The sequence below is a fragment of the Salvelinus sp. IW2-2015 genome, linkage group LG14 (genome assembly GCF_002910315.2).
Source record: "Salvelinus sp. IW2-2015 linkage group LG14, ASM291031v2, whole genome shotgun sequence".
NCBI classification, from domain to species: Eukaryota; Metazoa; Chordata; class Actinopteri; order Salmoniformes; family Salmonidae; genus Salvelinus; species Salvelinus sp. IW2-2015.
This window is the reverse complement of record NC_036854.1, coordinates 39,405,130-39,428,519: the sequence shown is the minus strand read 5'-3', so window position 1 is coordinate 39,428,519 and position 23,390 is coordinate 39,405,130. Positions and strand designations below refer to the sequence as shown.

General features: G+C 43.1%; 2 protein-coding genes across 3 annotated transcripts in view; both read right to left on the bottom strand.

Moving 5' to 3' along the window:
* The window catches only part of LOC111972582 (metalloreductase STEAP2), a 10,830-nt gene extending 2,049 nt beyond the window's left edge, over positions 1-8,781 (bottom strand). Inside the window, exons 1-4 of the mRNA XM_023999596.2 lie at positions 8,589-8,781; positions 6,996-7,432; positions 6,750-6,908; positions 4,752-5,279 (exon numbers count right to left, since the gene is read on the bottom strand). Coding sequence (XP_023855364.1) covers positions 4,752-5,279; positions 6,750-6,908; positions 6,996-7,385 — 1,077 coding nt within the window. The 5' untranslated portion in view covers positions 7,386-7,432; positions 8,589-8,781. The remainder of the gene's footprint in view (positions 1-4,751; positions 5,280-6,749; positions 6,909-6,995; positions 7,433-8,588) is intronic.
* A 635-nt stretch (positions 8,782-9,416) lies between these two features.
* On the bottom strand, positions 9,417-23,308 carry LOC111973372 (STEAP family member 1B-like). Of its 2 annotated transcripts, none has more exon segments than XM_024000716.2 (6): positions 9,417-10,554; positions 10,824-10,988; positions 14,928-15,094; positions 17,260-17,617; positions 18,294-18,412; positions 23,220-23,308. In XM_024000716.2, coding segments are annotated over 5 exon segments (1,119 nt in total). In that variant the 5' UTR covers positions 18,405-18,412; positions 23,220-23,308; the 3' UTR covers positions 9,417-10,236.
* Between the last annotated feature and the right edge of the window lie 82 nt (positions 23,309-23,390).

Below are 23,390 nucleotides of genomic sequence, written 5' to 3'. Positions count from 1 at the left end.
TGTGTGTGTGTGTGTGTGTGTGTGTGTGTGTGTGTGTGTGTGTGTGTGTGTGTGTGCCTCACACAAGGTGAAATAAAGCAAAACCGCATGCGGCATATCAAGCTATTTCAATACAACTGCAGGAGCACCTCAGATGCCATATGGGTCTAACAGGCCTGAACTAGAGGACAGGCTGACAGGGTGAGGTGGCCTGGATTCACACACACAGCCAGAGGTGTGTTTGAGAAGCAAAACACACAGCGAGAGATGTGCTTGAGAGTGCAGCTGATGCTGTGGCCTGGATCGACAGACACACAGACACACACAGCTAGAAGGGTTTGTGTGTGCGTGAGAATGAAGGATGCTGGGAAGGGGGTTGCAGTAAGAGACAGATGAAGGTCAAATGAGGACGTGAATGAATAAACTGAGATTAAACCGGTGAAGATGCAGATAAGCCACATAGATCAGTAGATAAATGTTGCAGGAACATTTTGGATGTACAACCGTTACATAAACTGCAATATGTATGTTGTTCACAATACCCAATTGGAGTGAGAACATAGCTTATAGTTTCACTTATATGAACAAGGAGGAACACCATCAGTAAAAGATGCATTGCAATTCGTTTGTGAAGAAGAAGATGTGTACTATATGGTAACCGAAGGATCTACAGTATGTGCATGCTGTTTGTCCCTCTGTGGTCTTCCCAGTGCAGCTGGCTGGCTGTCGTAAGTGTTGTTTATGGCCATGCCTCAGGAGCCACAGCACAAATAGATGAGTCACTCTGAGGCCAAACATCCAATCACTTCAATGTGGGTCACTCTCAAGATTAGAATTATAGAGGAGAATAAAACTGCATAACGGTTACAGTGTTGCTGCATTGTTGCTGATTCACGATTCCAAAGTGAACTTAATCTGATAAAACATCTACAGACCTCAATTACATAAACAACAGCATTTATGAAGGGTGTCTTTGACCTGACACAAACACTATTCTTCAGATATACTAAATGTTCTATCCATATACTGTCCATATTGTCTGTACATCCCATTACATATACAGTACAAGTCAAAAGTTTGGACACACCTACTCTTTCAAGGGTTTTTCTTWATTTTTTACTCTTGGCATTCTCTCAACCAGCTTCATGAGGAATTATTTTCCAARAGTCTTGAAGGAGTTCCCACATACAGTGCCTTGCAAAAGTATTCATCCACCTTGGCATTTTCCTATTTTGTTGCATTGCAACCTGTAATGTAAATTGATTTTGGGGGGGATTTCATGTAATGGACATACACAAAATAGTCCAAATTGGTGAAGTGAAATTTTAAAAATAACTTGTTTACATTTTTGTTTTTTAAATATAAAAAACMGAAAAGTGGTGCGTGCATATGTATTCACCCCCCTTGCTATGAAGCCCCTAAAAAAMATCTGGTGCAACCAATTACCTGAAGTGGTGCAACCAATTACCTTAAGAATGGGCAAAAATGTAATAGTTAAGATAGTTATGCACGCTAAAGTTTTCTGTTTTGTTTTGTCTAATTTATTGTTAATTTCACAATAAAATATATTTTGCATCTTCAAAGTGGTAGGCATGTTGTGTAAATCAAATGATACAACCCTTAAAAATATATTTTAATTCKAGGTTGTAAGGCAACAAAATTGGGAAWATGGCAAAGGGGGTGAATACTTTCGCAAGCCACTGTGTGCTGAGCAGTTGTTGGCTGCTTTTCCTTCACTCTGCGGTCTAACTCATCCCAAACCATCTTAATTGGGWTGAGGTCGGGTGATTGTGGAGGCCAGGTCWTCTGATGCAGCACTCCATCACTCTCCTTCTTGGCCAAATAGCCCTTACACAGCCTGGAGGTGTGTTGGGTCACTGTCCTGTTGAAAAACAAATGATAGTCCCACTAAGCACAAACCAGATGGTATGGCATATCGCTGCAGAATGCTGTGGTAGCCATAATGGTAAAGCGTGCCTTGAATTCAAAATAAATCACTGACAGTGTCACCAGCAAAGAATCCCCACACCATCACACCTCCTCCTCCATGGTTCACGGTGGGAACCACACATGAGGAGATCATCTGTTCACCTACTCTGCATCTCACAAAGACACGGCGGTTGGAACCAAAAATCTAAAATTTGGACCAAAGGACAGATTTCCATCAGTCTAATGTCCATTGCTCGTGCTTCTTGGCCCAAGTCTCTTCTTCTTATTTGTGWGCTTTAGTKGTGGTTTCTTTGCAGCAATTCAACCATGATTCGAGCAGTCTCCTCTGAACAGTTGATGTTGAGATGTGTCTGTTACTTGAACTCTGTGAAGCATTTATTTGGACTGCAATCTGAGGTGCAGTTAGCTCTAATGAACTTACCCTCTGCAGCAGAGGTAACTCTGGGTCTTCCTTTCCTGTGGCGGTCCTCATGACAGCCAGTTTTATCATAGTGCTTGATGGTTTTTGCGACTGCACTTGAAGAAACTTTCAAAGTTCTTGACATTTTCCAGATTGACTGATCTTCATGTCTTAAAGTAATGATAGACTGTCATTTCTCTTTGCTTATTTGAGCTGTTCWTGCCTTAATATGGACTTGGTGTTTTYCCAAATAGGGCTATCTTCTATATACAACCCTTACCTTGTCAAAACACAACTGATTGGCTCAAACTCATTAAGAAGGAAAGAAATTACACAAATTAACTTTTAACAATGCACATCTGTTAATTAAAATGCATTTTGTTTAACACTTTTTTGGTTACTACATGATTCCATATGTGTTATTTAGTAGTTTTGATGCCTTCACTATTATTCTACAATGTAGAAAATTGTAAATATAAAGAAAAACCTTTGAATGAGTAGTTGTGTCCAAACTTTTGACTTGTGCTGTATATATACATACAGTATACAGTGGGGCAAAAAAGTATTTAGTCAGCCACCAATTGTGCAAGTTCTCCCACTTAAAAAGATGAGAGAGGCCTGTAATTTTCATCATAGGTACACTTCAACTATGACAGACAAAAGAGGGGAAAAAAATCCAGAAAATCACATTGTAGATTTTTTAGAATTTATTTGCAAAATTATGGCTCGGGACAAATAAGTATTTTGGATCACCTACAACTAACCAGCAAAGATTTCGGGCTCTCACAGACTGTAACTTCTTCTTTTAAGAGGACCCTCTGTCCTCCACTCGTTACCTGTATTAATGCACCTGTTAGACTGTTATCAGTATAAAAGACACCTGTCCACAACCTCAAACAGTCACATTCCAAACTCCACTATGGCCAAGACCAAAGAGCTGTCAAAGGACACCAGAAACAAAATTGTAGACCTGCACCAGGCGGGGAAGACTGAAATCTGCAATAGGTAAGCAGCTTGGTTTGAAGAAATCAACTGTGGGAGCAATTATTAGGAAATGGAAGACATACAAGACCACTGATAATCTCCCTCGATCTGGGGCTCCACGCAAGATCTCACCCCGTGGGGTCAAAATATTCACAAAAACGTGAGCAAAATCCCAGAACCACACGGGGGACCTAGTGAATGACCTGCAGAGAGCTGGGACCAAAGTAACAAAGCCTACCATCAGTAACACACTACGCCGCCAGGGACTAAAATCCTGCAGTGCCAGACGTGTCCCCCTGCTTAAGCCAGTACATGTCCAGGCCGTCTGAAGTTTGCTAGAGAGCATTTGATGATCCAGAAGAAGATTGGGAGAATGTCATATGGTCAGATGAACCAAAATAAAACTTTTTGGTAAAAACTAAACTCGTCGTGTTTGGAGACAAAAGAATGGTGAGTTGCATCCAAAGAACACCATACCTACTGTGAAGCATGGGGGTGGAAACATCATGCTTTGGGGCTGTTTCTGCAAAGGGACCAGGACGACTGATCCGTGTAAAAGAAAGAATGAATGGGGCCATGTATCGTGAGATTTTGAGTGAAAACCTCCTTCCATCAGCAAGGGCATTGAAGATGAAACGTGGCTGGGTCTTTCAGCATAACAATGATCCCAAACACACCGCGCCGGGCAACGAAGGAGTGGCTTCGTAAGAAGCATTTCAAGGTCCTGGAGTGGCCTAGCCAGTCTCCAGATCTCAACCCCATAGAAAAATCTTTGGAGGGAGTTGAAAGTCCGTGTTGCCAGCAACAGCCCCAAAACATCACTGCTCTGGAGGAGATCTGCATGGAGGAATGGGCCAAAATACCAGCAACAGTGTGTGAAACCTTGTGAAGACTTACAGAAAACGTTTGACCTCTGTCATTGCCAACAAAGGGTATATAACAAAGTATTGAGATAAACTTTTGTTATTGACCAAATACTTATTTTCCACCATAATTTGCAAATTAATTGCTTAAAAATCCTACAATGTGATTTTCTGGATTTTTTCCCCTCATTTTGTCTGTCATAGTTGAAGTGTACCTATGATGAAAATTACAGGCCTCTCTCATCTTTTTAAGTGGGAGAACTTGCACAATTGGTGGCTGACTAAATACTTTTTTGCCCCACTGTACTTATACTCCGGACTCAGACATTGCTCGTCCTAATATTTCTATATTTCTTAATTATATTATTTTACTTTTAGAGTGTATTGTTCGATATTACTGCACTGTTGTTGCTAGGAACACAAGCATTTCACTGCACCCGCAATAACATCTGCTAAATATGTGTATGCGACCAATAAAAAGTATTTTGATTTGACACACACACCCTCCCTCTCCCCTTCCCCCTCCCTTTCTCTCTAACTCTCTCTCCCCCTCCCTTCCTCTGTCCATCACCCACCTGTTGGTAGGCCATGTTGAGGAGCAGGTATCTCTCTGACCTCCTCATGGGTAGACAGAGGCTGTAGAGAACGTGGACACACCCCAGGAAGAAGCTCAGCAGCCCCAGCTGTTTCCTGCTCTGTAACCAGCCCTCCAGCCAGTGAGGGAACCTCCTGTACTTAGTCCTATAGTACAGCTGGTGGACCGCGGCTAGCTGGCCAGCCAGGTAGACTAGAGCGAGTAGTGTTATGGCCACTGTGGGCAGAGTCCTATTCACCATCTCTATAGGGATCTTATAGAAGTCACTCTGCTTGCTCTTCACATACGGGTGGATGATGTCCCGGACAAAGGAATAGGCGAAGAAGAAGATGGAGAGAGCCACAGTGGCTAGCACGGGGCCTTTCCAGTCGGGGAAGAGGCGCAGGGGCATGTTCTCAATCTCTCTGGAGGAGGAGAGGGCTCCCATGTCCACTGGGGTGAAGTTGAGCTGCCTGGTCAGCTCCATGATCTGCTGTCTGCCCTCTACAGAGTTACTGCAGATGTACACCTTGAGGAATGGGTAATCAAGCAATAATAAATCAAGGTAGTCAATCAGTTAGTCAATCAATCAATCAATCAAATATGTATGACATAGTCAATCAATCTAATTTGTATGACATAGTCAATCAATCTAATATGTATGACATGGTCAATGTGCATTTCATGTATTGTGAATGTGATGTAATGTGTAGTGTACATTTTTTTCTAAACAACCTCGGGGAAGGCTCATCTTGTCAATCATAGGCATGAAATAACAAATAATTAGCAGATATAATTATGTAAAAGGAAAACATGGATGTGGTTGTTTCTATCCCTTGTGACTGACACAAACACAATCTGATTCCCTGGTTCATAATATCGAGCTTGTTTTTTCATTGTCCCAATTGTGTTAATTGAATTTACTGTGTGTATTTACTGTGTGTGTGTGTGTGTGTGTGTGTGTGTGTGTGTGTGTGTGTGTGTGTGTGCGTGCGTGCGTGCGTGCGTGCGTGCGTGCGTGCGTGCGTGCGTGCGTGACCAGAATGGTTTTATTTGAAGAAGGATGGCAGCGTAAAATGTTCTTCTCAGCTGTAGAGTCTCACTATAATCCTTGCATAATATTTGGAGGAATTAGTCTCCCTCCCAGGCAAGCACAGACCAGACTGTTAATGCTTTAACCAGCTCAGTAGCCTGCCACTCCTTCTAGTGAGGATATCATAGGAATAAAGACGAGGGTGCAGTGACTTTACCCTGATATGCGATATGTCATAATCATGTTTGATCTGTCCCCCGCATATGACATCATCATGCCGTAGGGGGAGGGGATGTATTGAGGAGAATGTCAGTGCACCTCTTTGAAAGGTCAGCCAATCAGATTGTGTCAACAACAATGGTTTGTAACAACTGACATTGAACAACTGAGAATGATGTAGAGAGAGGTAGCTGCTGTCCAAAAAAATCACAACAAACGAGTGTTAGGACAATGGATGCTTAGAGACTATCAGCAGCCATTTGGCTGATCCTGTTGCAGAGTCTGATGCTGCCATTTAATTTCTCTGTAAACGGATGTTAGCCAGTTTGGCACCACAGCAGAAAGAGATCTGGAACCATGCTAGACAGACAGGTCAACATCTATACTGCCTTGGCTGCCAACACTGTTATTTCAGCAGATTCAATTCTGGGTCCAACTTTAATAGACTGAGTGGTTTGTTACCTGCAACAAGTCTGTACCAGGGGAGACATTCTATTTATGTAAAAATACTAATTTAGTCATAAGTCGCTATGCGTTATTTATGCAATACAATATTTAGAAGTTAAAAATGAATGACTAACTGTGCAATGAGTTAAAGAGTGGGACATTGTTTGATCCTGAATTAATTCTGAATAAGTAAATCCTGAAATTAACCTTGTGTGTGTCCCAAATGGCACCCTTTTCCCTAAATAGTTCACTACTTTTGAGCAGAGCCCTTTGGGACACAGACCTCTTCTTCCATCTTACCTGTCTGCTGGCATCTTTGGGTCCAGACTGCATAGCCCAGGCAGATATGACATTAAAGCCCTTCACAACTGTAGAGTCTGGGAGCAGGGAGGCCAGGTACTCAGCATTGGACTCAGGGTACTGGTTCACACGGCGGTTGTTGCTCACGTCCACCAGAACCTTAGAAGAAGAAGAAGAAGAATGGAAATGTGTCTTTTTGCTCACAACCCAATCCCCTGACACACACACACACACAAACACACACACCTTCCCTGCCAGCAGATGCTTGAGGTCCCAGAGAACAGAATAATGCTCCCTGCGGATAGCGAGGAAAACCACAGAAGCTTTACCCACAGCGTCTTCATGGTGGGTCACATCAACAACATGAGGGAAGAACTCAGCGGCCCGTTTGGGTTGGCGGCTCCCCACCACCACTTTGAAGCCACAGCGGAGCAGACGGATGGTCAGGCACTTGGAGAAGTCACCCGAGCCCAGGATGGCTATAACAGGCTTGTGGAGGGGACTGTGGGGAGGAGGGTCCCTGGGGCCATTCTTCCTCACCCCGTTGGGGAGGAACAGGGAGGGGGTGGTAGGGTGGGCTGTGTCGGTGTAAGCCGGGCTGCTGCAGCCGCTGCCCAGCATGGAGATGGTGTCCATCCTGAGGCTCCAGACCTCTCCTGTCCTTTAGGAGGACGTCTCAGGTTCTAGGATGGTGGAATATGGTTAGATAGTTATGTACAGTACTTGATTTTTGAGCATAGAGATAGATGGTGTCTGGCTATAACTTTACATTATAAGATTAAAAATACACTGTGTAGTACATTGCCTCCAACTGTGTGAACTGCGGTTTGCTTGCTCTCTTACCAGAAGAGAGTAAGTACCCTTGGTAACATCTATCCACCCAGCTGCCTGGTTCCCTAGCCTATCAAGAAGGAATTCCTCCCTTTTACTCTGCAGGATGCAGCAACAGCTTGTTAGGCCAAGTACAGTCAAACTGGAGACATTCATTGCAGAGTGTTATAGGTTTGGGATGCTGATGGTTCCTTCTTTGGTGGTCTGGACGTTTTAATACCGGGAACACATTATGATGATGCAAAGCTTGGGGACCTTAATTGGTTATATTAAATTATCTAACTGCCTGCAAATTGTAGATTAAATCGAATTAGAAAAATCAGGGTGGAATCTAATATATGTGGTTGATGTACAGTATGTCTAACCAGCCAAAAAATATATTATATATATTATTAAAATGATATTAACCGACTACACTACCAACTACAACGTGATATTAAAAATTAGTATGGTAGGCTATAGGTTGCTTTCAGGTTATAAAAAAAAGAATTCTCAAAATATGTCACCAATGTAATCTTATCATATAGAGATCATATTATTTTAAATGATCTAACCTATGACATATTTTGAGAAATACTGTATAATCTATACATTCAACATTTTTGAACGGCACTAGCATGTCACAATATGTCCTTTGGTGACTTTGAAATATCTTCTCGTAAAATGTGCGATGTATTAACCTGTAGAACTATTACCACTAACAATTTACAATATGCTAAAATTAATTCACAGTAAACCTTGTATTCCTAACGTTAGAAAAATAATCCCGCCAATCGAGGTTTAGACAATATGACTCATCTCATCCAGAATAGATTGCTGCTAGTGCAGAATAACCAGGCTCCACATCGCAGAGGAATTATTTCGCTTCAGACTCCATTATACAATGTAAAACATTATTACGCTTTACAAATACAGCCTACTATAGCTCACAGGTGAATGTACGTAAATTGTAGGCTGCGTGTCAAGAGTGTGCAAATTCGTCCGTTAATCGCAAGGTTACAGCCATACCTTTCATGGAGCTGGTAAGGACACCACTGCACGAATAACACACATCCAGCCAGCTGATCGCCACAGGTCTGTCTGTCGGACTCCCCTCCCTCTCTCTCCTAGGAGGATCTGGCTGTGGCTGTGCTTCGGCTCAGCAGCGCTGTCATGCATACAGACACTGAGCGGATTCCTGTCTTGCAGGCAGAGCACGTACCAGCGACGAGCCTCACACCACGCACAAAGGGGAGGTAGTGCCACGCACGAATGCAACGCAGGTAGATCTGTAACTGCCGTTTACACTATGTCCTCAAAACGAGGTCTCCTTCAGTTAGGGACACAGATCATATCCTTTTAGGATTTCCGTGTTGGAGTAGTATCATTCATTTGCAAAGGCTAAATCCCATGTGAGTTTGAATTTTGATGAAAGAAAAGGACTAGTTGAGCATCCTCCGATTAAACAGTGCCATACAAAAACGGGCCAAGTACCAGTTAGAATAGGATAAAGTCATATTTTTAAACATTACTCACGTTTTTATACATTAGAAATTACAAAGAATACAGAAGTAATTATAAACAAAGTATAATTACTATGCATCTATGCATTATCTCTCCAACATCTTCACCATGTTTATCCAAAGGATAAAGTGGAACAAAATAAAGTGGAACGAGGAAGGGCACAGACCAAGAATTATAAACAAGAGTGTCACTGTACAGCTAGACGCATTCATCTAAAACAATTACCTCTTTGACTCTGGTACTCAGTTAGACAAAGAACTAGAGTCATGTGTTTAAAAAAAAATAACAATTGTGAATGTCAAAAGTGAACTGTAGTCATGAAAGGGCAAGTAGTTGAACTCTCATCCTGTTCAAATCTTTATTTCAGAGTGAAACTGAGGGTACTTCCTCTACCTTCAACTGCATTTTGGGATATTTCAGCACCTTTTGCTGCTGTCTTGATACAACATATTCTAATACAATATATTCTAATGGATGTTCTAGCGCCAGAGAAAACACAGTTGAAAACAAGCACAAAGTAAGCTTCGAAATCATTCATATAAATGGTCATGGGCCTACTTAAATCGGAATTATGATGATGCTCTCAATGGCTGCTTCCCAAATGGCACCCTATTCCCTATATAATGCACTACATTTTACATTGTCTACAGGGATTGTCTACAGCCATTGTCTAGTCTGACATTAAATAACATTACTATGCACTAACTACTTACTTATAGAATTTATGTCTAAGAGCAGCAGGCTTTGGTTTCTCCATGTTTCCCTGACTGGGTGCAAACATGCCACAAGATGGTCATTCGTTTTACTTTTACCTTCAACTGAACTGAGCTTCCTCAGTAGCCTTGTGAAACCAGTCTGATCTTGCAATATCTCAATTAAACAAAACATGAGCACAGCGGTCAGTCTGCTTAACCAGGCTATGTTCTCAAGGCATCAATTCAGTAAGCACACTGTGTGTAGACTACAGAGTATGTCACCTCAGATATCTGTATAATAAGCAGAAGAGTGGAACTGTGCAGTGGCCACTTTATGTTGCCCATCAACCAGCACCGATTCTCCTTGAGGTCCAGAGACCAAGCTTCCGGTCTTATCCCAAAATTGAAACAATTTATCAATCGTCAATGCTGCATCCCAGGTTTTGACGTGTCATCTTTCAGAGCGAGTCTTTTTCAGTCACTCCCCTTCCCCTTGGGGGGCGGGGACTCTCCCAGCCTCGACGAATCTGCCCCAGCCTCCGGTCCAGGCAAGGCAGCAGCAGCACAGCCTTGACCAATAGGACGGTGGCTGGGAGGAGCGAGGCCAGGATAAAGGATGGAGGGGTGTACCACACYTAGTGCTTAGGCTCCACCCACTTCCTCCAGCCATAGACCAGAGCATGGGCTGTACACAGGACCAGGGCAGCATATCCCAGACTCCTCTGCAGGACGGAAGGACCAGAAGACAGGTAAACAAAAAGGAGGCCTGTCAACAGCTACTAAGAAAAGACAGACAGACGGACGGACAGACAGACAACAGGATAAACAAGGTTTACAATTGGTAAACAAGGAGACAGTTCCACGGGTACTGCCAAACAGACAGACTGACAGTGAAATTCAGGGTCATTGACACAAACAGAGATAAATAGATACTGGAGAGGAAACCCTGACCACTTAAGTCATCGATAGAAAGGCAGACAGACGGGTGGATGGAAGGACATACAYACAGACATCATTATTTATTTTTCAGGGTCAAAAGATTCACCTGCATCCAGGTGAACTCTCTCCAGTTGAGGGTGTCAGAAATGGAGGGAAMGGAGGAGATGGCTAATAAAGCCAGGAGACCCAAACCCATGATACCCAGGGAGACATAGATCTCCATACGCCACACGTCATCTGCTACCCATGAGTCCTCCTGGTTCTGCTGGACCTGATGGAGAGATTACCATATTATAAATTAAAATGACGCAGAAAAATGTATCCATGCTTTTGTCACTTCTACGTTAGACTACTGCAATGCTCTACTTTCCGGCTACCCGGATAAAGCACTAAATAAACTTCAGTTAGTGCTAAACATGGCTGCTAGAATCTTGACTAGAACTAAAAAAATTGATCACATTACTCCAGTGCTAGCCTCTCTACACTGGCTTCCTGTTAAGGCTAGGGCTGATTTCAAGGTTTTACTGCTAACCTACAAAGCATTACATGGGCTTGCTCCTACCCATCTCTCCGATTTGGTCCTGCCGTACATACCTACACGTACGCTACGGTCAGAAGATGCAGGCCTCCTAATTGTCCCTAGATTTTCTAAGCAAACAGCTGGAGGCAGGGCTTTCTCCTATAGAGCTCKATTTTTATGGAATGGTCTGCCTACCCATGTGAGAGACAACGACTTGGTCTCAATCTTTAAGTCTTTATTGAAGACTCATCTCTTCAGTAGGTCCTATGATTGAGTGTAGTCTGTCCCAGGAGTGTGAAGGTGAACGGAAAGGCACTYGAGCAACGAACCGCCCTTGCTGTCTTTGCCTGGCTGGTTCCCCTCTCTCCACTGGGATTCTCTGCCTCAAACCCCATTACAGGGGCTGAGTCACTGGCTTACTGGTGCTCTTCCATGCCATCCCTAGGAGGGGTGTGTCACTTGATTGGGTTGAGTCACTGACGTGATCTTCCTATCCGGGTTGGCAAAGTGGCTGGGGTTATATCCTGCCTGTTTGGCCCCGTCTGGGTGTATCGTGCGACGGGGCCCAGTGTCTTACCGACCCCTCTGTCTCAGCCTCCAGTATTTTGCTGCAATCGTTTATGTGTCGGGGGCTAGGTCAGTCTGTTATATCTGGAGTATTTCTCCTGTCTTATCCGGTGTCCTGTGTGAATTTAAGTATGCTCTCTCTAATTTCTTCTTCTTTTTCTCTCTCGGAGGACCTGAGCCACTAGGACCATGCCTCAGGACTACCTGGCCTGATGACTCCTTGCTGTCCCCAGTCCACCTGGTCATGCTGCTGCCTCCAGTTTCAACGGTTCTGCCTGCGGCTATGGAACCCTGACCTGTTCACCAGATGTGCTACCTGTCAGACCTGCTGTTTCAACTCTCTGAGACAGCAGGAGCGTAGAGATACTCTGAATGATCGCTATGAAAAGCCAACTGACATTTACTCCTGAGGTGCTGACCTGTTGCACCCTCTACAACCACTGTGATTATTGATTATTTGACCCTGCTGGTCATCTATGAACATTTGAAATATTGGCCATGTTCTGTTATAATCTCCACCGGCACAAGCCAGAAGAGGCTGGCCACCCTCATAGCCTGATCCTCTCTAGGTTTCTTCCTAGGTTCTGGCCTTTCTAGGGAGTTTTTCCTAGCCCCCGTGCTTCTACAGCTGCATTGCTTGCTGTTTGGGGTTTTAGGCTGGGTTTCTGTACAGCACTTTGTGACATCAGCTGACGTAAGAAGGGCTTAATAAATACATTTGATTGATTAATATAATTGTGATTATCTAAGGTTGCAAAATTCCAGTAACTTTCCCAAAATTCCCATTAAAAAAAAAATCCCATAATCTTGGCTTTATACATGGTGTACCAGTACTGGGTCGATGTGCAGGGGTACAAGGTAATTGAGGTAGATAATATACATATAGGTAGGGGTAAAGTGACTCGGCAACAGGATAGATAATAAACAGTATCAGCAGCATWTGTGATGAGTTAAAAGAGTGCAAAAAGGGTCAATACAGATGGTCTGGGTAGCTACGGTGGCTTGCGAAAGTATTCACCCCCTTGGCATTTTTCCTATTTTGTTGCCTTACAACCTGGAATTAACATGGATTTTTTGGGGGTACCATTTGATTTACACAACATGCCTACCACTTTGAAAATCAAAATATTTTTCATTGTGAAACAAGAAATATGACTAAAAAACAGAACTTGAGCATGCAGAACTATTCACCCCCCCAAAGTCAATACTTTGTAGAGACACCTTTTGCGGTAATTACAGCTGCAAGTCTCTTGGGGTATGTCTCTATAAACTTGGCACATCTAGCCACTAGGATTTTTGCCCATTCTTCTAGGCAAAACTGCTTCAGCTCCTTCAAGTTGGATGGGTTCRGCTGGTGTACAGCAATCTTTAAGTCATACCACAGATTCTCAATTAGATTGAGGTCTGGGCTTTGACTAGACCATTCCAAGACATTTAAAAGTTTCCCCTTAACAACTCGAGTGTTGCTTTATCAGTATGCTTAGGGTCATTGTCCTGAAGGAAGGTGAACCTCCATCCCAGTCTCAAATCTCTGGAAGACTGAAACAGGTTTCCCTCAAGAATTTCCCTGTATTTAGCGCCATCTATCATTCCTTCAATTCTGACCAGTTTCCCWGACRCTGCCGATGAAAAACATCCCCACAGSATGATGCTGCRACCACCARGCTGCACTGTGGGGATGGCGTTCTCGGGGTGATGAMAGGTGTTGGGTTTGTGCCAGACATAGCGTTTTCCTTGATGGCCAAAAAGCTACATTTTAGTGTCACCTTCTTCCATATGTTTGAGCAGTCTCCCACARGCCTTTTGGCYAACACCAAACGTGTTTGCTTATATTTTTCTTTAAGCAATYGCTTTTTTCTGGCCACTCTTCCGTAAAGCCCAGCTCMGTGGAGTGTACGYCTTTAAGTGGTCCTATGGACAGATACCCCAATCTCCGCTGTGGAGCTTTGCAGCTCCTTCAGGGTTATCTTTGGTCTCTTTGTTGCCTCTCTGATTAATGCCCTCCTTGCCTGATCCTTGCGTTTTGGTGGGCGGCCCTCTTTTGGCAGGTTTGTTGTGGTGCCATATTCTTTCCATTTTTTAATAATGGATTTAATGGTGCTCCGTGGGATGTTCAAAGTTTCTGATCTTTTTTTATAACCCAACCCTGATCTGTACTTCTCCACAACTTTGTCCCTGACCTGTTTGGAGAGCTCCTTGGTATTCATTGTGCCGCTTGCTTGGTGGTGCTGCAGACTCTGGGGCCTTTCAGAACAGGTACTGAGATCCTGTGACAGATCATGTGACACTTGGATTGCACACAGGTGGACTTTYTTTAACTAATTATGTGACTTTTGAATGTCATTGGTTGCACCAGATCTTATTTAGGGGCTTSATAGCAAAGGGGGCATGCACCACTTTTCCGTAATTTTTTTGTTGAAACATGTTCTTTTTTTCATTTCACTTCACCAATTTGGACTATTTTGTGTATGTCCATTACATGAAATCCAAATAAAAATAAAAATTCAAATTACAGGTTGTAACGCAACAAAATAGGAAAAATGCCAAGGGGCATGAATACTTTTGCAAGGCACTGTATTTCGTTAACTATTTGACTAACTATTTGGAAGTTTTATGGCTTGGTGGTAGAAGCTGTTCAGGGTCCTGTTGGTTCCAGACTTGGTGCATTGGTACCTCTTGCCGTGTGGTAGCAGAGAGAACAGTCTATGTCTTGGGTGGCTTGAGTCTATGACAATTTTTAGGGCCTTCCTCCGACACCGTATAGAGGTCCTGGATGGCAGGGAGCTCAGCTGACCACCCCTCAGGGAGCCTGGTTCCTCTTAAGGTTTCTTCCTAGGTTCCTGCCTATCTGGGGAGTTTTTCCCAGCCACCGTGCTTCTACATCTGCATTGCTTGCTCTTTGGGGTTTTAGCTGGGTATTCTGTATAAGCATTTGTGACAATTGTTGATGTAAAAAGGAATTTATAAAATACATTTGATTGATTGAGTTTGATTGAATATATGCCATATTGCTGAAATAAGCAGCCTRCTGTTCATCATAGTATAAAACGCATATCAAGTTATACAAATAAATGACATTTTCTGATTTTTGATACAAGCCTGGTCTAGCCAGTAGCCATCTACCTGTTGGTAAGCCCAGTTGAGCAGCTTGTATCTGTAGGAGCGTCTCATAGGGTAACAGAGGCTGTAGATAGCATGGAGTGCTGCTAGGAAGAAAGCTAGCAGGCCCAGCTGTTTCCTCATAGACATCCACCTCTCCAACCAGCCTGGGAAACTGCTGTACTTGGTACCTGACAGAGGGATGTGTGTGTGTGTGTGTGTGTGTGTGTGTGTGTGTGTGTGTGTGTGTGAGAGAGAGGGGGGGGGGGTTAGTAGTGCTTCTCAACACATTTTTAAAATGTCTGACAAACTGTCAGGCTACAAAAGGCTTACAGTTGTCTGGGAAAGTTGTTTTTACGTGGTGGATCTACATCTCGTCTGCCTGGCAGAAGAACCTCAAGATAATGTGTGTCATCATGTCAAAACCAACACCCTAGCTCTGGTTTGACACTAGGTTGCCACATCCTGGCTGTCTGGCTCTCACTGGAACCCGAATATTGACTAACTTCAGTACTTTTCATATGATCCATCAACCTTTATTGTAGAGAAACCGAAGCCCCAAAAAATCCCATGTGTTATCCTATCTATGAACCTTGCTTCCATTGTGGCTGGCTGCATATTTTCAACCCCCTACAATTGCATTGCACTGAGGAAACCTCAACCTATATTTATACACTGCAAGGCTCCAATTACCCTTATGAATAGTGACTGGACAGAGAGAGAGAGAGAGAGAGAGAGAGAGAGAAGAGAGAGAGAGAGATGAAGAGGGGGAGGGGAGATTGAGGGGAAGGGTCAGACAAGGATGGGGGGGGGGGTAGTAAGGTCAACGGAACATTTTTTGACTAGAGTGTTGGTGTTGACCCAATGATACACAATATGTTGAGGTTCTTCTGCCAGGCAGACATGAGTAGACCTTCCTGCAGGGAGAGACAACCTTGGGCTAATTCATAACAACTATAAATAGGATTCAATTTATTCTCTAAACTTAAATAAATAAGTAAATAAATCCACTCTGACTGCGCTTATGCAAACTGTGTGTCTCACTGCACTGATTTCATGTCAGTGTGTATTTGTGGGAGTATGTGTATGACTGTGCACTCCAATGACTTTCAAATTCAATTGTTTGTGGTAGTAGGCCTAATCGTGCATTTCCATTGACAATTCACTTTTCAAAATGTTCAGTTTCCATCTATGCAGGCCAGCACCTGTGTCTCATGGCCCCCGGCAGACCTGCTTTAACTTCTTTGACATCTTGTGTGGCTCAGTTGGTAGAGCATGGCAATTGCAATGCCAGGGTTGTGAGTTCAATTCCCGTGGSGGACCAGTACAAACAAAATATTAAAATGTGTCCACTCATTACTGTATGTTGCTCTGGATAAGAGCGTCTAGAAAATGTAAACGCATGTTTGGATTTTTATTTTATTTCTGGATTATGTGTGTATTGTGTTTGAATTTGTTTTATGTCTAGGTKTTACTGTACTGTTGGAGCTAGAAACAAAAGCATTTAGCTGCACCCGCGATAACATCTTCAAATCTGTGTTCACGACGAATAAACTTTGATTTGAACTGTTCATATGTCATTTACATAACAATTGCTAAGTGTGAACTTTAACACCTTCTCACAAAGCAACAGTCTTGAATGATGCAGAGGTTGTTGATTCTGCTTGCCATAGGTCTTTAGTGGCACACTTCTGATATAATACCACTAGAGGTAACATTAACATAAAACACTGGCGGCCCAGTGGTGTAGGGGGAAAGGCATCAGCATGCTTTGGTTGGCGGCTAGCCGAAGTTGGCTAGACGAACTGAACGAGTGTGCTCGCATACTCCTTTAAAAAGACCTTCGCTTGAAAAACAAGAAAACATTTTACATCTAACGAAGATGTTTGGTGCATTATTTCACAACGAAAAATGTTAATGACAACTAAGACTTTATTGAAGAATCTCTACTCTTGACCAATCATCGATGAAGGGGCATAGACTTCGGCTTGCCTCCAGAAAACAGGTTGTGTGCCAGAACAGCCAACATAAGTCCAAAACGAACAAAAACGTCACAAAATGTCATCATAATATATGCACAAACTCTTCAGAACTGTTTCGGCTGGGAAGCATGCAGACGCCTTAAGTCTCAAAGGAAAAACGTCCACGTGTAGCACATAGCAATGGGAAAATTTAAGTTTAGGACTTTGAGCATACTTAGGTGTAGATGTATGTGCTTACCTGCATGTTTGTGTGTGTCTCTGTGTGTGTCCATGCCTGCGAGAGAGAGTGTGTGTGTGTGTGTGTGTGTGTGTGTGTGTGTGTGTGTGTGTCCCTGCCTCCATACATACAGTATGTGTATGCGTGTGTAGCCTACCTCTGTACAGCTGTAGCAGGGCAGCCAGTAGCCCAGGCAGATAGACCAGAGCAAGCAGAGATATGGCCGTCCATGGCAGGGTCTTATTCATCACCAGTATAGGGATCTTATAGAAGTCACTCCTGCTCTGAGACACAAAGGGCTGCAGCACATCCCTTATAAAAGTGTACAGGAAGGTCAGCGCCATCAAGATGGCCATCAGTTTGAGGGGTAGGTGCCACTGGGGGAAGAGGGGCATCTCTTCTAAACAGACGCTGGAGGGAAACTCAAACTCCTCCAGGGCAAAGGAGACCAACAGAGGGCGATGTTCAGGATGTTTAGCCCCGTTCAACAACAGAGCCTCCTGGTCCTCTGAGTCCTTCGGGAGGAGAGGAGAGGCAACGTCACATTCGACTGATGGGCACGCATTCACCGACCAAAAATGTCTGTAGAACAATAGCTAACGCTACAGTCGGAACCTTGACAAACTTAACAGTGAGTGAGTGATGACCATGAAAACAACCATAGCTATGTTCAACAGGTATATTCTTCTTCTGGCTTTATCTAGCTATATTTTACCTTGCTTCGCTGGCTTGCTATGTAATCAATCCTCTGATGACATCTGCAATATTGTAGACAATAACCATTTGATTACGTATTTTTTAACTGCCATGAGCTGCATTTGAACTTGCATGTGATCGCATCCACTGCTAGGGAAACAAAGAGCTTTCTGATTCTGGGAAATGGGCCGGGAAATGTGTCTAAGCTTCCTCTTCTAAAGCACAGTAATACTACAGCAATGTATGGCCGACAAACAACTAACTGACTATATAGTTGGTTTTCTGTGGTGGTAGCTTAAATGCAAACAAACGGTTCACATTCTGTCTGAGTCACAACCAGTTGAAATGACTAATAACAGCAACAGGGTAAGCAGGACAACTTTTAATTAAACAAGTGCCCCTATTCACACGGCATATTTCCCCTCGGAAAAAGCTTTTCCTACTCACAAGAGAGCTTAGCCTGATTCACTGACATGGGCAATGGGTGTGTTTTACCTTATGTACTAGGTGTGGTTTGTCCACTGGGTCCATTATAGCTAGCTCATGCCATGTCTCTTGGTCCTCCACCACAGTGTTCTGTGAATCCGCTTGTCTTTTCTCCATCATTTCAGAGACTGGGCAGACAGGAACAGAGACATCATGACATCACCATAGATTAAGGCATTTCAACATACTGGAATTACGCGTCTGGAAACACCTTTGGTAGTTCCTCTTAATTGTAGTGCATAGTTTGGCTAGTACTCCTATAGAGTTGACTATGTGGTCTTACTGATCAATAGAACATTATTAAAAACAAGAAACTACATTTTAAGTGAGAATAGGCATTGGTCTGAAGCCAAAAAAGTCAGGAAATTCACATGTGCACCACAATGCTCTACCAAGGTTTTCCAGCACATAGCTTTGACCTACTAAAGTAGCTATGTTGGTATTGTACTTCAAACTATTGTTAGGCAGGTTCCTTAGGATTCAAACCTTCTCAAACAACCTAATTCATACTCTTAGAGGAGGTGCTTCCACAATAATGTGAGTTGTACTGCATGTGGTGCATTTCCTTAAACCTTTATTTTAGCAAAAAAAAACATAACATCCTTTTTTTGGTCAGTAGGCACCCAACATAAACACAGGTGGTGGTGTGTTGGACACAGTAGCTCAGATTGATAGAGCCTGTCTGCATTTCTGATTTCTGTAACTGTTAACTTATCTGTGTAATATTGACATAAGCTCATTGATCAGCACAGCAATTGATAAAACAGGACCAAAACATGGTCCTGTTTTATCAATTGCTGTGCTGATCAATGGACAGTTCATTACCTCTGTCAAAATAATGTGTAGCTTAAAGTTTTGTTTATACTTGTTAGTTTAGTTTTGAGTTCAACCATTTACTATATGCAGTTCAACATATCTAATTTACATATCTAATTTACTGTTTCTTAAACAAAGCAATTTGTTTCCTTGGCTACGGTTTGTTTTGTGGTCTTGGATGTTCTTAGTCAAGGAAATATAGCATAGCTAACTGCAGTGTTTGTCCTGTCTGAAATCTGGCTACCTCGTTTTAACGTTACTGTAGTTTGGCCTGTGCAATGCAAATMAACGTGATCAGCGTGGCAGTTTCCCAAAATGTGGTGGTTTTAAACTTAACATAACTAATGTTAACTAACTAGTTAAGTTTTGTGTAAGAAAGTATAATCTATTGTGGTGCATGAACTGGCCATACACGTTAGCTAACGTTACAAATCTACGTTGACTAAGGTTACTTAGCTAGCTAAAGTTAATTGGATATCATAGCAGCCAAGGACGTTCGCTAGTTTGTTTGTGCTCCGATTATACGCAAGTGTCTACATCAGCAGTTTACACATGACTTCAGCCTTATGCGAGAAAAACCTTACATGGCAAAATATACACTGCTCAAAAAAATTAAGGGAACACTTAAACAACACAATTTAACWCCAAGTCAATCACACTTCTGTGAAATCAAACTGTCCACTTAGGAAGCAACACTGATTGACAATACATTTCACATGCTGTTGTGCAAATGAAATAGACAAAATGTGGAAATTATAGGCAATTAGCAAGACACCCCCAATAAAGGAGTGGTTCTGCAGGTGGTGACCACAGACCACTTCTCAGTTCCTATGCTTCCTGGCTGATGTTTTGGTCACTTTTGAATGCTGGCGTGCTTTCACTCTAGTGGTAGCATGAGACGGAGTCTACAACCCACACAAGTGGCTCAGGTAGTGCAGCTCATCCAGGATGGCACATCAATGCGAGCTGTGGCAAGAAGGTTTGCTGTGTCTGTCAGGTAGTGTCCAGAGCATGGAGGCGCTACCAGGAGACAGGCCAGTACATCAGGAGACGTGGAGGAGGCCGTAGGAGGGCAACAACCCAGCAGCAGGACCGCTACCTCCGCCTTTGTGCAAGGAGGAGCACTGCCAGAGCCCTGCAAAATGACCTCCAGCAGGCCACAAATGTGCATGTGTCTGCTCAAAACGGTCAGAAACAGACTCCATGAGGGTGGTATGAGGGCCCGACGTCCACAGGTGGGGTTGTGCTTACAGCCCAACACGTGCAGGACTTTTGGCATTTGCCAGAGAACACCAAGATTGGCAAATTCGCCACTGGCACCCTGTGCTCTTCACAGATGAAGCAGGTTCACACTGAGCACAGGAGCAATGTGACAGACGTGACAGAGTCTGGAGACGCCGTGGAGAACGTTCTGCTGCCTGCAACATCCTCCAGCATGACCGGTTTTGGAGATGGGTCAGTCATGGTGTGGGTGGCATTTCTTTGTGGGGCCGCACAGCCCTCCATGTGCTCGCCAGAGGTAGCCTGACTGCCATTAGGTACCGAGATGATCCTCGACCCCTTGTGAGACCATATACTGACACCTCACATTTGTGGCCTGCTGGAGGTCATTTTGCAGGGCTCTTGGCAGTGCTCCTCTTCACAAAGGCGGAGGTAGCGGTCCTGCTGCTGGTTGTTGCCCTCCTACGGCCTCCTCCACGTCTCCTGATGTACTGGCCTGTCTCCTGGTAGCGCCTCCATGCTCTGGACACTACGCTGACAGACCAGCAAAACTTCTTGCCACAGCTCGCATTGATGTGCCATCCTGGATGAGCTGCACTACCTGAGCCACTTGTGTGGGTTGTAGACTCTGTTTCATGCTACCACTAGAGTGAAGCACCGCCAGCATTCAAAAGTGACCAAACATAAGCCAGGAAGCATAGGAACTGAGAAATGGTTTGTGGTCACCACCTGGCAGAACCACTCCTTTATTGGGGGTGTCTTGCTAATTGCCTATAATTTCCACCTTTGTCTATTACTTTGCACAACAGCATGTGAAATGTATTGTCAATCAGTGTTGCTTCCTAAGTGGACAGTTTGATTTCACAGAAGTGTGATTGACTTGGAGTTACATTGTGTTGTTTAAGTGTTCCCTTTATTTTTTTGAGCAGTGTAGATAGATAGCTTTCCTCGCTTGTTGGTTAGCTAACTAGCCAACATTAGCGCTCATCTGATTTGTATAACGTAAGCTAGCTAGCTACCTAGCTAATCAAAACAAAATCACATTCATTGGCTATGTACCTTTATTTGCCTGTTTGTTAGCTAGCTAGTTTACAGAGCCTACAGTAGCTGCTGTACTTTGTAGCTAGGTAACATTAGCTAGTTAGCTACCTAGATAATCAAAATATCTGTTTGCATTTATTGATTAACCTCAGCTACATTGTGGTATTCAAACTATCTTTATACAGTAGCCTAGGTTTGTTCGTAAACACTTCTTATGACTGGCAGCATGGGGCAAGCAGCTAATTTTGTCAATCCGGTATTTTTTTAATCGAATGGTCACTTTATGGACGCTATAGTGTGGTTTTAATCTGACCTCTAGAATTTGAGCTAGGTAGGCGCAAGACATACTGTAATGAAACAGCAGGGAGCAGGTCTCGAACCCTCGACCTTCTAGACCGAGGTCCGGCGCGCTATCGACTGTGCCGCAAAAGCATGCTCGAGCGGCAGAGTCGATTTCTGCGTTTATAAACCCAGGGTCGTTACACTATTCTTAAAACTCAATTGCTAAAGACCCTATTAAAAATCTGGTATGTGGTTCTCGGTAACTGACGGACGGCTGATGACGAAAGGTGTGGAGTGTGTTGTGTACCTCCAATCAAGTTGATTTGCAAATTGTCATCGAGACTGGTGTCATATTTTCTTAGATATGATGATACGGAGATTTCAATTTATCGCCGAGCTTCAACCAATGCCTATAATAGACGKAACTATCGTGAATAGATATGGGTTGCATGTAGTCACAAAATTGTTTTGAACTTTCGTCTTGAACCGATTGGTGCCTGACAGAGCATTCTACTCAATGCATTGTCAATGAGTGGCTTACAAAAAAATATTGAAACTGCAGTAAAAGTTCCGTAATTGCAGTCGGCTGTGGTATTTTGGATGKAGTAATAGCACTGCACTCTAACTGCAGTTATACTGCAAAATTACTGCAGTAAAAAAAKCGGTGTTATTTTGGATGCAGTATTTGCAGCATACTGTAGTTATACTGCACTCTTGACTGCAATCTTTACAGTTGCTTGGAAATACAATGACATTCAAATGGAGGCAAATAATTTGTAGAAAAACCTTTTGTCATCATTTTGATGTCACCAAATTGACTGTAGATGCAGTATTGACAAACTTTGCTAGCTAATGACAACGTTGCCATCTGTCTAAAGTCAATTTGACGACATGATAATGCTGACAAAGTGGTTTCCTACTAAATATTTGACAAATGTTGAAATGTCATCGTATTTCCAGGCATTATAGTGTAATTTACAAAAACAGTAGTTACCTCCATCCAGAATGACTGACTGGGTATATAACCACTTTAGGCCACCACAATGACACCGCCGGTAGAGGGCGGCTTGGAGAACGTTCATAATAATGTTATGACGCGACCGAGTGACAGATGTGAAATCTATGAATAATTAGCCTGTTCCAATCAGACTCTCCTGGGTTTAATTCACAAGATGGAATGTGAAGAACTCGAGATCTGAGAGCAGAATCCACATGACTTTCATTCCCACGGCATTAAGCCGAAACCATTAATACCAGACGATTAAAAAAACAGGACTGGCAAAAGGTAACACAATAACATAATTGTGACAGAAATAGAATAGGAAGAAAAACAGTATTACATGTGTAGCCTAGTATAGTGCAGTGTAGCCTACTAAAGTAGAAAGCAAATATGGAAATGTYATACCTGTATGAATGTTTTATTGGTTTACTTAAATTTCGTTGTAACTTTTTTTTAAAGTGTCTATAAAATCCTTACCAGAGAACATATGCGCAAACAGCATTAGTAAAAGCAAACAATGGCATAAATGTGGAAATCTGTCAAACTACTGTATGTGTGTTATATCAGTGACTTACTGGAAGTTTAGGTAATCTGTACAAATATTTATCCTGCCGATGGACGGGTCCAAAGGGATGAAAGTTGTGGGGGAAGACAGAAGCTGCGTGAACAACTCTCAGCACGTGTGGAGGACACGGGGATCATTTACATTATGAAGAGAAGTGTTCAGTCCTCGACCAGCTCGCGGC